The sequence below is a fragment of the Gambusia affinis genome, linkage group LG12 (assembly GCF_019740435.1).
Source record: "Gambusia affinis linkage group LG12, SWU_Gaff_1.0, whole genome shotgun sequence".
Taxonomy (NCBI): Eukaryota; Metazoa; Chordata; class Actinopteri; order Cyprinodontiformes; family Poeciliidae; genus Gambusia; species Gambusia affinis.
The window spans coordinates 1,567,852-1,584,399 of record NC_057879.1 but is presented as its reverse complement, the minus strand read 5'-3'; the positions used below and the strand labels follow the sequence as shown (position 1 = coordinate 1,584,399).

The window sequence follows — 16,548 nt, the reverse complement described above, 5'->3', positions numbered from 1 at the left end:
CTGAGATGTCAGATCAGATTGGTAGCCATTTCTATTTTGATGAAGCCACTAGCAACTGCTTCATCTATGTACTCTGTGTTTCATGGAAAGTCCTCTTAGATCAGTGATTCTGTGACTTTTGACTCTGCTTAACAAGCCAGGTTCTGCTGGAGGTTTCACCTTCTTCAAAGAGAATTAGTCCTTTCAACTTGTAACAATACCTTGTAACAAGGTATTGTTACAAGGAGATTGCTGATTGGTTTTCTAAAACGGAGTTGTTGTTTGTTTTTGTTTTGTTTTTTTACCAATTCCAATTTTACACTGAAAATGACTACATTTCAGAATTGTATGGATTAAATTGAAATGCATATAGTTTAGTTTAAATTAGTCAGTATGATTGTTTCGGTTTAATCGGTTTTCGGTAATTAAGACGTGTTGGATTTGAGGATACTGTAATCTGTAATCCAGTCTTCTTTATATCAACACTGGAGAATCCTGCACAAACAGGGCGGGGTTTGTAGAGGGGACTCAACCAAGTCTCTGCTCTGATTGGTCAGCTGTCCTGGCAATAACTATTACATTCTGTTTGTGCAGGTGCTACGCAGGGCTCTGAACTAGCCGCTGCTGGAAAGCTAAGGGAAAAAAATCACCATCTCATGGTAAACACTGCGCTTATCTTGAGTAGCGAGGCTGTGTTCATTACAACAGCGGAAAGAACTGAGTTTATCCATTACAAGGTCAGTGATTTAGGTAGTTGTTAATAAGCAAGAGTAACCTTCATTTGACATAGCTGGGATGCTTAGCTAGCTCTTGCTGTCACATTTAACTATAGCTGGACTCAATTAGCCGTTTACTAGCTTTCTGCTTTGTTCTTAATAATTAGTACTGTAATGTTTATTAACAACGCTTAATGGCGGTAACTAACTTGAACCGTCATAAACCGGAGGGCTTGTGTCGAGCTAACTTTGAGAGTACAGCTACATAATTCCAGCTAAACTCTGTTACTGGATGGTTTTAGGATTCAGGCCGTTTTACGTAGGAGAGGAAGATCAGAAGCAATCACTGGAATAACACAGGGATAAATGAAACAATGTCTCCGTTTTTGTTTTTTGTTTGTTTTTACAGCATTGCGAAGCATGTTACCAGCGACTTTGCCTGTCCGGCTCAGGCTCTTGTCATCCCTGGATGGAAGGCGATAGGATAGTCAGTTTAGTCGATGCTTAGTCTGTTAAGCCTTTCTTCTTCCGCCCTCTTATCCTTCATGAGGTGAAGGTGTGCGGTTTGTGTCTGACTGCTGGTACGATGAAGTACTCCAGGCTGGGAAAGGGAGGATGGCGGAGGACTGCTTTCAGTGGGAGACACAGAGTGTTTAATCCCCCTCAAAACATCAATCACCAACATAGGTACAGGTTGCCTTGGTTACACGGAACCTGTTTATTCCCATGTTTTCCATAGATTGAGTCTCAAGCAGTTTTTTAAATGAATCAAATATCTACAGAGTCAGTATTTACAGTGCTGGTCACCTCTTTTCCTAACTCGTGTGACTGCTTTGCTGGATTTCAGCTTCAGAACTGCATCCTGACTGATGGTGATCCATTCTTGTCTCCTTGGTGCTTGAAGTTGGATTATCAAATCTTTGAGACCTTTGTTCACTTTGCCTTATGACATGGTGCTCCATCATGCTGGAGACAGATCTGAGGACAGAGATGATGCCACTACTTACTGCAAAATTTTAGTTTGTTTTTATTGTTTTCTTGGACAGAATTGATGTCTTTACTGTTTCTCATCACGTGGCTGTTGTCCAAACTGTCCGTGTAACCAGATCCTTTTTGCGTTGTGCTGGTTTTAAGTGATCAGGCCGTGACACAGTTTGTCTTTTAAAAGATAATTTCTCAAATTTATTCTGATGAGAACAACAAACAGAAAACAACTGTGTGGTGGGACAACATGACAAAAGGTGGGAGGACAATGTCTCGCAACAATAAACAAAATAAACCTTTTTTATACAACATACCTGACGAGCACAACAAATAGAAAACAACTGTGATATAAGCTGCCCGCTCCAAGTCCTACACAAAACAGGAGCACGTAACAAAAATTGTAACTTAATAGATCTATAAATAAATATGTATTTAGATAGAAAATATATAATACACACCTCTCCTGCAGGACAACATGACAAAAGGGGAGGGCCCACACGACGCAAACATTTTAAAGACAATACCACAGAAGAAGAAATAAAAAGGAGGGGCTTCTGCTCTTAAAGTAATAGTTAAAACAATGACAAATTTTCAAATACATTTTGTGTAATTATAACAAAAGAGAGATACAACCAGGTTACATTTGCCCCTTCACACACTAACACCCTTCTGCTGCTAATATTCAGAGTCTGAGGGTGTTCTATAGTGCACCCTGGGAAATAGGTAGCTTGGTGTTAGCTTAGATGCAAAAACCTTCTTCTCTTTGAAGCATATTTGTTCCTCCTTTATAACAGTTTTTTGCAGCATCACCTGTTTTGATGATGTGACATCTTAACTGTACAGATGGAAAATTATCTGAAATGAACAAGTGAGTCTTGCTATAAAGTTTAAAATGTAAACTGAGATTCATTCTGAATTATTCTGAAATACAATGATCCAACTATAATATAAACTGTCAGCACAAAAACTGAAACTGCAAAGTTTGCAGAACACAACACCTCTGTGAGGCCCAAGCTTCTGGCCATGTCTTCATGTTCTACTTCAAACTCAGACAGTAAAGTCCTAGAGAAAGTCTGGAGAGAACAAATAGAAACAATGAAAACAGCTGAAGTCAGTGGTTCCTCTGTGACATAGCTGGGGCATGTGCTTGTTGTATTCAAGTGCTTTGTGTGGTCTCTGAATGATGGCTTATTGTTTCCTACGTATGTAAACTTCAGGTACTAATTGTTGCCTGTTTGTTCATGTATAGATGGCATCTGCAAATGCGACATATGGACAGAAGGAATCCTCGGACCAAAATTTCGATTACATGTTTAAAATACTCATCATTGGGAACAGCAGCGTGGGAAAAACCTCCTTCCTCTTCCGCTATGCAGATGACTCTTTCACACCGGCGTTTGTCAGCACGGTGGGAATCGACTTCAAGGTCAAGACCATCTATAGGAACGACAAGAGGATAAAACTACAGATCTGGGTGAGGACTCTAGGTTTATGGGCACACTTTGATTTTAGAGGAGCACAATTCTGAAGTTTGTGGTCATTTGTGATCAAAACTTTGATCTGCCTATTTGGTACCTATTTTTTTTTGTCAATTTCCCTTTATTTCTCTTATTGCTGGGTTGCAGATGACATAGTACCGATGTCATGCAATGAAGACAGAGGGCAGGAAGTAAATGCAGCCCGTTTACTTCTGTTGATCCAGCTTCAAATTGCCGAAAGTCTGTGTTGTGTGTGTTCCAACCATTCTAATAGAGAGAAAAAGAAATGTTATTTTTCTCTCCAAGGGTCATAAGGGAGTTCATTTAAAAAAACGTACAGAAAAAAATATAAAAAAGTGGATCAACAATCTACGGCTAAAAACAGGAGGTGCAGAAGCTAACAATGCCAGAGTTTTCAAAGCCCACTAACTATCGCATTGTTTAATGCTTGTCAAAAGATTGATTTGACAAGCATTTGATTTGATTTCATACGTAAGGTAAGATTTATCAGTTTTGCTCACTAGCTTGGTTGAACCAATTTTTTGTAATGTGGTTTCTGTAGATCGCTGTGAATGGTTGACCTACATTGTAGAATGTAGTATCACTCAACATTAACATACAACTCCAGCATGAGCTTGGGTTTACAGAAGCTAAATAAATTATTTACAAGGACATAGAAATAACATGGGTTAGCTTGCTATTTGCGTTAGCGATAGCATTGTTATCACAGACTAATTACTTAAAGTAACACAACTCACTACTCACCAGGGCAGAAGTGAGTGGAGAGCCATTTAATGCTTCTTTTGATCCTAAATGCTTGACCCCAACTGAAATAGAATAATCGTATGCTCCAGGCTTTTGAAAACTTTCATCTGGGTCATCATAACAGCACCAGATTAGTTTTGTCGATCGCCTCGACGCTGGTTAAATCCTCAAGATTATATGACAAGTATAAATGTTTTAACAGTGACCCATTTATATCTAAGAGAATTACTATTTTCTTTATTACCTCTTTAAGATTTTTCAGTAATTGGGCACATGATATTAGGATATGACTGATGATCCGACCAAGCAGTAAGATCATTTAAATGGATTTTAGGCATGGCTCAGTGTTCTCAATGAATAAATGTGGTTTTTTTTTTCATGGACCTTTCATGCTAAGGGGTTTAAATGTGTATGGTTGATTCACCTTAATGAACAAATGTAGATTCATCTCCGACACCACCTCTAACTGTGATCCACACCTGCCATCACTGCTGTCTCAGTATTACCCTGAACAAGTTGGATTCTGGTCTGAACATAAACTCTGGGTTCCTCTAGTGGTCACAAACAGAACTGAGAATTTAGTTTTGTTCATATATTGTAGAGCTTACTTCTCATCTAACAAGTAAGCTGAAAGAGGATGAAAGAGGTGTTTTTGTTTAAAAAGCTAATAGCTTGGATTTAAAATTATAACGTAAGGGGAGGAAATTTGCATGTTGGGGGCGCTGCAGGGCTGAAGCACAACCCATGTATTAGTCTGACTTGATACGGCCGTCACAGGCTCGAGTCCTGGCCTGATGACCTGTCTGACCACTATCATAAAGTAAAGGACACCAGAGAAAATAAAACCTTAAAAAATAAATATAATAATAATAAATGAAATTCACATGTCTATTTTATATATCCCAGCCTAAAACTGAGAGTCTGCAATGTCCAGCTCATCACTGATGAGTGAGTTCAGTTATACACAGTCGCATACTATACACTGACCCTGCAATGCTAATGAGATGTGGACTGTGTTATTACTGCTGTGTGAAGTTTTTGTATTTTAACAGTATGCAGAATGTACAGCCTGCACCTGTAACCATTAGTTTTATTAAAAGTTCTATTACTCATTATTTTGTCACTAATTGTAAAATAGTTATCAAAATGTAACATTAACTTGTCAGACACAAGCAGTCAGTTAGTTTGTGGTTATGTATTAAACTATTCAAATCAGAGATGTTTCATATTTAATAAATAAAACGCAAAATGTCTCAAAACATTCCTAAGTTATTACAAGTCTCCAGTTTCATTACTCAGACATTTCAACTTTTAAATTCAGCCGACCTTTAAACTTGACAGTAATCCTCCTGATGGTCCACATTAGCTGTTAACTGACCTTTCTAAGACTGTTTTTTATGACCATTGAGGCAAGCAGTCTGGTCAGGTTTTCTGATAACTTCCAGCTGTTAAACATCTACCTCTTTGGTCAGAATCCTTTCATCGTTAGAAATGATTAAGAACCCTTGAAGCATGCCCGGTTCTGCTTGCTTATTGCATTAGGGACCAGAACATAATGTTAAAGTCACACTTTGGCTTTACTGCTGGATGTTTTTTTTTTTATTTATCTTATTTTATAGTCACTCATCTTTATAGCTCTGTATGCTAGAAGTAATCTATGGAGTGTGTTTTGGTTCCGTGTGTGTGCAGGATACTGCTGGTCAGGAGCGCTATAGAACGATCACCACAGCCTACTACAGGGGAGCAATGGGCTTCATCCTCATGTACGACATCACCAACGAGGAGTCCTATAATGCTGTGCAAGATTGGTAAGAGATGGGTACATGTGCTGCTAAAAGATTAGCAATATTGTGAAAGGGCAAGTTTTGGAATCTCATAGTGAAACTCACACAATGATAAGCTAATTAACTCGCAAACAGCGGAAGGTTTACTCTTAAACACTACACAATCTACTAAGTGGATAGATGGCCTGAAGACCGTCATGGACTGGATGGTGTCCATGACGGTCTTCAGGAGGGAAAGACACAGCAGGTCAGTGCTGAAACAGGTGGTTGTTCAGTGTGTTGCTTCCAAGCATATTAATAGAAAGTTGAGTAGAAGGGAAAAGTGGGATAGGAAAAGGTGCAGCAGCAGAATCTTTTCAAGAATTTTTAGGGAGCTTCACAAAGAGAGGCCTGAGCCAGAAAATGTCCAGCAGATCAACATTTGGAGAATCCATCTAGGATACTTAGCTTTGGTTTTCATGATCTGTAAGCCATAAGCATCAAAGTTACAAGACATAAAGGCTTCAAGTATTTCACTCCATGTAAAATGGATCTATATCATAGTTTCACTTTCTGAAATGAGAGGAGAAATAATGAACTTTTTTATGATTTCTAACTTCCTGAGATGTATCTCTGTTTGTAGGAAAGTAGTGACCCTATCTGTTTCAGATTTTCATTCAGCTCTCTGCTGCTTGGACGACCTTTTATTCCTCTCAGTTTCTGGAAACAGACATATTAAGCAGAATATATTAAAATATACATGAAATTCTAATCACAATGTCTGTTCCACAGAGATTCATCAGTATTTTTATTGCTTGTACCCCATAGAAGAAGCTGTGTTTATCCCTTCTTAGGAAGGACTGCAGGCTGAAGTCATTAAGAAAAAGAAGGAGCCTTGTGTTTGTGTTGACAGGTCGACCCAGATCAAGACATATTCATGGGACAACGCCCAGGTCCTCCTGGTGGGAAACAAGTGTGATATGGAGGATGAGCGGGTGGTGGTGTCCGACAGGGGGCGCCAGCTGTCAGAGCAACTTGGTAATGTGGTCCTTTTAGCACATCTCAGTACACAGCACTTTGAAGTATTGCTGCAACTAAGCATTATTTTAGTTGTGGGCTACTGTGGCTCTATGATAGAGCAGTCGGCTTGCAATCGGAAGGTTGAAGGTTCGATTCCAGCTTCCTCCTGGCACATGTCGATCTGGGCAAGGCACTTAACCCCAAATTGCCTACCGATCTGCGAATGGGTGTGTGTTTGTGAGTGCGAATGGGTGAATGTGACTCTAGTGTAAATCACTTTGAGTGATCAAAATGACTGGAAAAGCGCTATATAAGTTCAGTCCATTTACCATTTAGTGATTATTCTGACTATTAATTGGATAAAAAAAGTTGACACACTGCAGATTTTTAATTTAACCACCTAAGCATTTTTTATGCAATGTTAGAAATACATTGAAAAATACAAATACTTAAATTCCTTCCCTTAGCTAAGGAAATTTTATTCCGCAAACTTCAATAACAGCATTTTTTTAGTGAACACTTGATAACCTGTACCTGCAGCTAAAAATCCTTCAACATGGAACAGATCATGCCTTTCTGCTGGACTCAACATCAGTATAGTGTAGGGCTGGTCTGGTGATTCATTTTGAATGAACTCATCAATAAATGGATAGCAAAAGTTGCTTGATAGATTTTTATTTTATTTATTTATTTATTTATTTTCACGGAGTTTGAATCAGGTCAAGCTAAAACTTGACCTACAACTTTCTAGGTCACAGGTCTCAAACTCCAGTACTCACAGGCCACTGTCCTGCAGTTTTTAGATGTGCCACAGGTACAAAACACTTGAATGAAATGGCTTATTTAACTCCTCCTTGTGTAGATAAGTTCTCCAGAGCCTTGCTAATGACCTAATTACTCTATTCAGGTGTGGTGCATCAGAGGCACATCTAAAAGTTGCAGGACACCGGCCTTTGAGGACTGGAGTTTGACACCCCTGATCTAGGTAGAACATATTTACAGACAAGGATTTATTTCTTAAATGAAGAAAGTATGTATTTCTTGTACAATTTTGGCTTGATTATTGCTCGGAGGAGGTGGTGCTTTTAGCAAATGACATTTTTTGAGTCTTTATACTCAATTAATGATTACCCAATTACTGAATTAGTGGATTATTTCAATAATCAATTAAATCCAATTGTTTCGGCAGGACATCAACCCTACACATGGAACCAGAGCTACAATTTAGATCAGTATATATCCATGCATCAAAATAGTCCAGTCCAGCTATATGTCCAATTGAGATTTTGAAAATGTCAGATCTGACCTGGACATGTTTCAGGCAAGAAAGGACATATTCTTGTTACTCTTTTTGTGGTTGAAAAAAAATTGAGATCCTTTCGTCATTTTTATTTAACTTCACAACTATAAGTTACTTTGAGTTGGTATATCACAAAAGATTTCATTATAATACATAAAAGCATGTGATTGTATTCTGATAAATAGTGAAAAAGATCTGGATATCAATATATTGTGTTTAACAGTGACACTTTGAACATTGTACTGGAGCTCACTGCTTGTCTACGTTAACAGCTTGGTTCCTCCATGTATGTTTGACAGGTTTTGAGTTCTTTGAAGCAAGCGCTAAAGACAACATCAACGTGAAGCAGACGTTCGAGCGACTGGTGGACATCATCTGTGAGAGGATGACAGAGACTCTGGACAACAAAGACCCAACGGTCACCGGAGCCAAGCAGGGGCCACAGCTCAATGAGCAGCCCCAGAGGTCTCACCAGGATTGCGCTTGCTGAATGCACACAAATGACCCCCCCCCCCCCCCCCACACACACACACACACACACACACACATACATACACACACTGCTTGTCCTGATTTTTCAAGATTTTTTTAGTCCTGGATCTTGTTGTTTGTTCTTTTTAATATGCAGATGCAAAACGTCCCTGCACATAAACACTGCCATCCATCCACAGCCCCACACCAGGAGCAGAGTCTGCCCAGAGTTGGGCCTTCCAGGGGCTGTCCTTCTGCTCAGCAACATTCCCTGAATCTTTCACACACTTCTTAAACAAACTAAGCTCTATGTTACCAGATGTGCAACAGTTGTAATTATTGTTCCTCTGAAAAGGTGTTTGTTGCTGAAGTTGGTAAATGTAGGTGTTTTGGAGGATCTGAAATTCTCTTTTTAGTGTTGTGGTGGACTTTTAGGGAGATTTTGGACCCAAGTTGGATGTTCAGGCAGAGTTGTTCTTAAACTAAGAAATTATTTAATTCATTTTATATATTTATCTTCAAGACAGATAGTTACAATAGATCTGAAAAGTACTCAAACCTATGTTTAAAATGTAGGGTTTTGTGACTTAAGAAAAGGCCGTGATAAATTATCTCAAATTATTTTTCTTTATTAATGAGACATGCATCCTGTGTAATCCTACTGAAAACAAATCTGCTTTAGTAAAAGAAAAAAAATAGAAAGATGCAACAACCCAGATGCATAAATGTTCACACCCTTAAGCTAATATTTTGTTTTAAACATTGAGTCTTTTTGGCTCTCCACAGCTTGGTCTAAACGTAGCCAGATATCTGGGCAAAAAAATACATGTTTTTTGCGTTTCGGCTTTTCATCCACACAAAAAATGTTTAATATCACTACAAACAATTAGTTCTAAAAACTCCCAGCTTAATAAGGAGAATTTTATGATTATTCTTATTTGTGTTTGTGTGTACATTGGAAAACAGACATTTACAGTCTGCCACAAATAATGCGGCAAATATATCCACATGCTTGCTTTGACATGATTCCCAATCAACATAATTTTATGTTTTAATAATCTGATTAAAAGTCGTTCAACCTACATAGGTGTCTAACCAAATGATACTCCCGGCACCACATTTTCTTCCTAATAGGAAGCCGTGTTTTTTTTTATTTTTGAAGCAACCTGTGATTGGTTGCAGGATTGCACTACACTGCCCCCTAAAGGTGTGGCATGTTTTTTTTGTTGTTATTTTTTCCTCTCCTCCAGGGAGTCTTTTTGTGGGCTCTCGTGTCTCTTATATGAAAGTAGGCTGACAGGAAAAACGGAAGGCGAGGGAGGAAGAAATGCTGTAAATGTCTCCAGGTCCGGGAATTGAATCCGTGACAGCCGAGTCGAAGGCTCAAGGCCTTCAAATGTGGGTCGTGCTATCTCCTACGCCACCACAGCACGCCCCAGGTGTGGCATGTTTAAAACCAAAACTCACAGACAAATCTGTTTGGGTCCATGTAGATGAAATGTTTTCTGAAACTGATCCCATGTATACAATATTATTTTTTTAAATAATATGGCAGAGATATTTCATTTTATAAAGACCCAGTTACGTGTTTACAAGGCTTTAGTAATATTTACCCACTCACATGTATTAAAGTTCTCCAAATCTACCCACTTGTGAGGACTTATGGTTTCCACAGGCCTTCTCGGATTCAGATTCGCTTCTTGGCTCCGGTGAAGACATTCTCCTCAGACTCACAGTGATGCTAAAACATCAAATCCATCTTCAACTTCAGCTTCCTAGGAGACACTTTGGCGTTTTGTTTGGAGTTGTGCATAATCTTACCCACTGTGACAAAAAACATTTTCCTCTGAAGATAAGCAACCCCAGAGCATAATGCTGCCACCACCATGTTTCATTGTGGGTATGATGTTCTTTTATTGAAACTGGCTGTTATTGTGGCCCAGAAAATCCATTTAGGTTTTATCAGATGGTAGTGGAAGTTCTGGATGTTTGCAAGTCAGACATCCCAGCTCCTTTTTTTGTTATTGCATATAGAACACACCCAGCACTTTTTCCTGCAGCTCTTTCCGTGTTGCTGTTAGTCTACTAGCAACCTCACTGACCCAGTGATTATATTTAATTAGTTCAGCATCATAGCTTCATCAGTTTTCGAGAAATGTCCTGTTAACATGGCTGTTGTACTGTGGCCCTCAGGTGCAAAATACTACATTAACAAGGCACAATTACAAATTCAAAAACACAACATTAACGAAAGCACTACATTAATGAAGCACAATTACAAATTCCAAAACACAACAACATTAATGAAAACACAACAACAATAATGATAGGACTACAACACTAACAAAACACAATTACAAATTCAAAAACACAACATTAACAAAAACGGAAAGAGTATTTCCCAGTTGGAGTCCTGAGAAATTGCTGATTGGACACTAGGCATGAATACTATATGCTGGGTCCCACTTTTACGTCACCGCCATCTTGAAAGTGGCAGTGGCAGTGCTGCATGGACTAGTTTCAATGGTTTTACCGTACAAAGTGGACCCACCGGCTTTTATGTTACGTTTTTTAATTCATATCTTGAAATAGCAAATGCACATTGAAATATGGAATTGTGTTAATATGTTCATGAATACATCACTGTAAAGGTATGTGTGTTCATCAATAAAAACAATTGATCAGAATCAGCTGTATCAAATGTAATTATTGTGCCCTAAAACTATGAAATAATCACATCAAAAAGTACAAAACGTCCTTTTTTTTCCATTCCTAAATGATAATGTGTGAGAGTGGCATTCATTAACTTGAAATACTTTGCAGAACGGCACTTTACGAAGTTCAGTCCATTTATTTGTATTAGCTTGCTGGTAGATAAGTCACTTTTAATATGGCGGATGCTATAATGTGTTGCAACAACGGGCCGACCAGTTCAAGCGATAACGTCCGGTTCAAAAGTACTGTCGTCCAATCAGCGATTTCTCAGGTCTCCAACTGGGACATACCCTTTCCGTTTTCGTTAATGTTGTGTTTTTGAATTTGTAATTGTGCTTCGTTAATGTTGTGTTTTCGTTAATGTTGTATTTTTGTAATTGTGCCTCGTTAATGTTGTAGGGTTTTGGACCTCAGGGCCACCGTACTGTTGTCCCTATTTTATTGATATCTGTTTGCATTGTGCTATGATTTGAATGTAATTCTGAGAATTTTTATGTACCATCTTCTGACTGGTACCTTTGATCTGTTCTGCAGAGCTATAGCTAAAGATGTTGGTAACAACATCAGGAAAAGATTTATCTCAAGAACAGCAGAATGTTATTTATATTTAATCAGATTTACTATGATTTATATAGTGATGACGTTAGGAAGACTGAGTCAAAGGTATTAGTTTCGGGATTTGCACACTCATGCAACTAGATAATTAACATTTTTATTTGTTTTCTATATTCCCCTCTAACTGATGTTTGTTTCCAGATGAATTGAACAGGATGCCTGTTGGACTAAATGTGGGAAAAGTGATTATTTGATCATACTTTTCTTTATTTCACACAAACCTGGCAAAGATGTTTTTACTTTTGAGAGCAAAAGTATATAGTAAATCTCTATGAAAAAGTTAAGTCAACATTCTGGTTGGACTTGGATAAAGAACAGCATAACCTGGACGTTTGATGCTTTTATAAAACTCATTGAGCATTGGCTCTGAGTCATACATAGGAGAATATCAAATGTCTCTGGCCACTCAAGATTTTATAAATATCTATAAATGTCAATAAATATGCATTTTAAAATGCAGATATTTAGAGTATCCATATAAACTGATTGTGAAGCAGTGAATGGATTTCTGCCTGCTGTAGTCAGAGTTGCATGTTGTTGATGTTTTTGCGCTTCTTCTGACTGGTTTATTTGTATGAGCTGTTGATTTTACTGGTTTTACCCTCATTACTCCCACTCCCTCTATTACTTTAAAATGCCAGATGGGTGTGAGAAGTTTCTGATGTTTAACACTTGATACCCCACAGCTTTTATTCAGTGCATATAGTGGGTGTTGGTCATTCCTCCCTTCGCCATTCCACTCTTCTGCAGTTTTAGTTGTTTCCTTCTGTGCATCAGAACATTCTGTACCAATCATGCATCAATCTGTTCTCAGCAAAGGTACGTCTTGTACCCACTTTAACAACCAGTAATAGAAACTTTTAATGTCCTGCTGTAGGAAATCATTTGATTTAATTCAATTTAAAAAACAACTTTATCCTAAAAGGAAATGAAATGTCTTAACTCATCATACAAGTATCTTTAAAGAGTTGTTGAAGGTGATGCTGCAGGTACAAAGGATCTCCAGAAGCAGTCAGTATTGCAACAAATCTGAATAAACCTCTGCCTGAAACTTGTTTGCTGTATGACAGTATCATGGCTGTCATGAGATCCTAACAGCTCAGTATCCAGGCAGCAGAAACAATATTCCCCAGTAACATGTCCTGGATTACTCCATGAGTTGTTTGGAAGCTCTGCTAATCCATCTCATTTGCTTTTGCCACATCTTTTTTACATCTTTGTTTGGCTGTATAGTCAGAAACCAAGGAAGAGAGACATTGGAGTCTGGGATATGACTTCTATAAATCATTTTTAAGGAATAATTTCATAAGAAACGATTGGAAAAAAATTTAATCTATGGGAATTGGGTTCCATTGAAAATCTTACAAAATTTATTCAGAATTAAATTAGACTACATGTATGATTAGAGCTATGTTTTTTTATCCTCCTTCCATTATTCTTCTTAACACCCATTTATTGAGAGACATAAAATTATGCACGTCGGTCAAGTAGAAATTAAATGGCTTGTTTGCTGGTACAAAATTGAAGTAGGTGGGAAGAAGATGAGGTTCTAATGAAGAGGTGAAGGAACACACTGACCCAGAGACTAATTGGACTATCAGAACCCCCAGGTAGTCAGGCATGCCATCAGAACTGATCCGTCTGTTTTCTACATGTTGGGATTTTTTAGGCTGTCTGCTTTGGTTTATGCCGATGCGGTGAAGGATGTGTCTGCGCTTGTTTTTACTACTAACCAACTCATGCAGTCACAAAATCGCAGAGGCATGTGCCAAGTGTTTCACATCAATTATTTATTTTTGTATTCATGACCTAACTTATTTTTTGTAGTATTTAAGATTATACATTACATTCTGCACGTTTTGAGGAGATGTTTGCTCGTACCCTGGCGTTTTCCATCACTTCTGTTCCTATGAGTGTTAGCAGAGCAGTGTGTAGGATGATTCCTTTTGATGGGGGAGAGTAGAGCATTAAAACATTCCAGAGTGAGAACTTATCATGCTCAAGTAGCTTTAGTGAGCAGTATGTTTGTCTTTTGATATCAGTTTTGTAAGTGCTATGACTGCTATTTTTTCACCCCCACACTCAGTTAAGACAACTTAGATTTGTAACACGAGGCGCGTGTGAGTAAAAGCAACTGAATAAAGAGCATTTGCAGGATTTTATTTTATTTTTTAAGTATTTGGAATAAATACTTAAAACAATTCCCTGATTGTTTGGTTAGAAATGTTCTGTTGAGCTTGTCTGCTGTCAGAAAGGGAAATCACTGCTGCAGGTTACCTGAATACTCTGACTTCTTCATCAAATACGGTAGTGATTTTGACTATTTTTGTTTATGTTTGACTTGTTTACTGATTTTTTTTTTAATTATTATATTTATTTATTGTGTTTTGCTACAGTTTTAACTTTGCTGAAGAGTAAAAAACATATCAGTCCTGTTCTCTTTCAATGATCCATGGCAGAATTCCTAACTGTAAATAGGAACATCCTTCCTGTCTGTGAACTGTGTTGTAATTCTGTAATACCAGGTTTACTAAAATAAGGAACCAATAAACCGTAATAAAAGCAGGAGGTTTGTGTTGGTTCTATTGTTGTTCACAAGAACTAAATTTTTTTCATGGAGATTTTGCTGATTTGGGGAAAAAGAACACATATAAAATTTTAAATTATTATAATCAGAAGGTGTTCATTTGAGTTGAACATGCTGGCATTGCAAGTTCTGCAAGTTCACTTTCTAAATCCTAAAAAAGTTGTAAATATTCTTTGGTTTTATATGTTGGGTATTAAGAAACCTTTATGTCTTAAAATGTGGTGTTAGTTCATTCAGTATAACTAACATCACTCTTTTTTCTTACTGAGAAAGGCAGCAATCTTTTTTTTGCATTGCAGTAAAAGTTGAGACATTTGGGTTAGAGACAAAACTACAAGTTCCAAGGTGCACTGGAACAAACTGCCTTTCAAAATGGATTGTTTAACATTCAGATTTCCTTGCAGATCTGCATAAGAATTAATTCTGGCTTAATTAATGCCTACAATAAAAGTTGCATGTTCCTGTTATCACCTGGTTTTTTAGAGTGTAGATAGATTGAATCACACAATCATACAATAATCTCAAATACTAGAGCTAAAGACATTCTTTTGTTAATTTTTTTTTCTCATGGTGATAATGAAAAATAAAATCCTGCTTTATCTTTATTGTTTCCTACTGCTATCAGAGATTTAAATGCATCACAGCCATGTTGGATTTCCATTTCTCAAACTTTCTTACTTGGAATCCAGGCTTCAGTATTTTTTCCCCCATTCTGAAATTAGAATTGTTGAGATAGAAGAAAAAACTGAAGACATTATTAAACTACATCCTCCAACCAAACTCGTGTGCCAAAATGCTTTTTTGGTTTTGATTTTATGACTAAATAGAATAAGTCTTAATGTAGGCTATTCTTATCTTTTAAAATGTTTGTCAGTTAATATTTTAGCCAGCAGAGGGCAGTTGTTTTGCAGACTGAAATTTACTTGAACTTGACCTGGTTTGGGGTCAAAGTTAAATTCGGATGCATTTTATATAGACAGACACTTTTTTGTAATTTGTAAAGGTTAGCCTTTTTCACTTACTTATATCTTCTTAGCATCGAAGTTGTTTGGTACAACACAGTTTTTGTCTCAGCTGTTCTCTTGTGTTTTTCATAGAAAGTACAACAGTAGCACCTTTCATAAAATGACAGACCCTTTTATGTTACAGATCTACAATGGTTTATAAGTAACTTTAAACATAAGTCCGACTACATTACTGCAATAAAAATGTTGAATTTTAAATGTACATAATTATTCTGCGTCAGTGACGTGCGGTTAGGGGAGGCATGTGAGGCAGAGCCTCACCTGTCATAATAGAAAAATATGTTGACAAAATAATTTATATTGCTGTTTTCACCTTGTGGTTTGTACTGTAAATTATTTATTTTTATTTAGCTTAACTAGTTTTGATTATTTTTTTCTTCAAAAAAGCTGAATTTTCGCATTTTTCCATTCAAATGCTCGAAAGCGCAGCTGGTAAGGCAGCGAATTGAGCCTCACCTGGGATTGCGTAACCTCTCGCTAACTCCTTTGGGAGCATGCTCTTCCTGTCTGTGCGTCGCCGGTAAAATGGTTAAAAACATTTAATATATGGGCCGATTTTCCATAATTTAGCTTATGTATATAAGTGTTTTCACCGTACACTATTAATGTACAATATTTTTTGTCACTAACAGTGTTTGTAACGTGTTTCGTGTGCTGAGGAGCGATCGGAAACGGCAGAGTACAGGATTCGAAGTGAGGCAGGCAGTTCTCTTGCCTCATGGCAGGGGGCGCTCATAATCCCAGACAATGTAATTCCACAACTGCAGAGTAACAGCGAGCTAGCCGTACAGTAAAGTGCAGTGATATATTTATAGTTTGTACCACAGCAATCACTTAATAATCGCAAAATAAACATTAAGCCTAAAACCATACTACTGCAACAAAATGAATGCCCTGTTGTCAGTTGCTATGGAAACGAGTCTGCGTAGACTGGGCAATGCAAAGAGGGAGAAAGACGTGATTTTGACTTGCACTTAAATTGATTTCCCCTTTGGTGTGGAGCACAGCACAAAATTAATGACATCTAAATTTCCAAGTTTCATCCAGTAAACGGAATTACTATACCGCGGCAGCGCGGCTATGGATGGCATGTAAAATATTTGTCTTTTTGGCCTCCAGCGTTGTCCGCA

At 37.7% G+C, this 16,548-nt stretch overlaps 1 protein-coding gene across 2 annotated transcripts; it reads left to right on the top strand.

Annotated features, from left to right (window-relative positions):
* Positions 1-523: 523 nt before the first annotated feature.
* Positions 524-15,432, top strand: rab3aa (RAB3A, member RAS oncogene family, a). 2 transcript variants are annotated; one of them, XM_044134834.1, is made up of 5 exons: positions 524-716; positions 2,929-3,153; positions 5,612-5,730; positions 6,599-6,723; positions 8,305-15,432. In XM_044134834.1, exons 1-5 carry the CDS (start codon positions 636-638, stop codon positions 8,493-8,495), a joined length of 741 nt encoding a protein of 246 aa, XP_043990769.1. In that variant the 5' UTR covers positions 524-635; the 3' UTR covers positions 8,496-15,432. The 2 variants fall into 2 exon arrangements, with proteins under 2 accessions (XP_043990769.1, XP_043990770.1); XM_044134835.1 differs by having other exon boundaries at positions 560-638.
* Positions 15,433-16,548: the final 1,116 nt, after the last annotated feature.

Bases quoted from the DNA above. Each gene is read 5' to 3' on its own strand.
- rab3aa (XM_044134834.1), top strand. From the start codon at position 636: ATGGTAAACACTGCGCTTATCTTGAGTAGCGAGGCTGTGTTCATTACA. The intron at 3,154-5,611 runs GTGAGGACTCTA...GTGTGTGTGCAG, and splicing joins GGATAAAACTACAGATCTGG to GATACTGCTGGTCAGGAGCG. The intron at 5,731-6,598 runs GTAAGAGATGGG...TTGTGTTGACAG, and splicing joins TATAATGCTGTGCAAGATTG to GTCGACCCAGATCAAGACAT.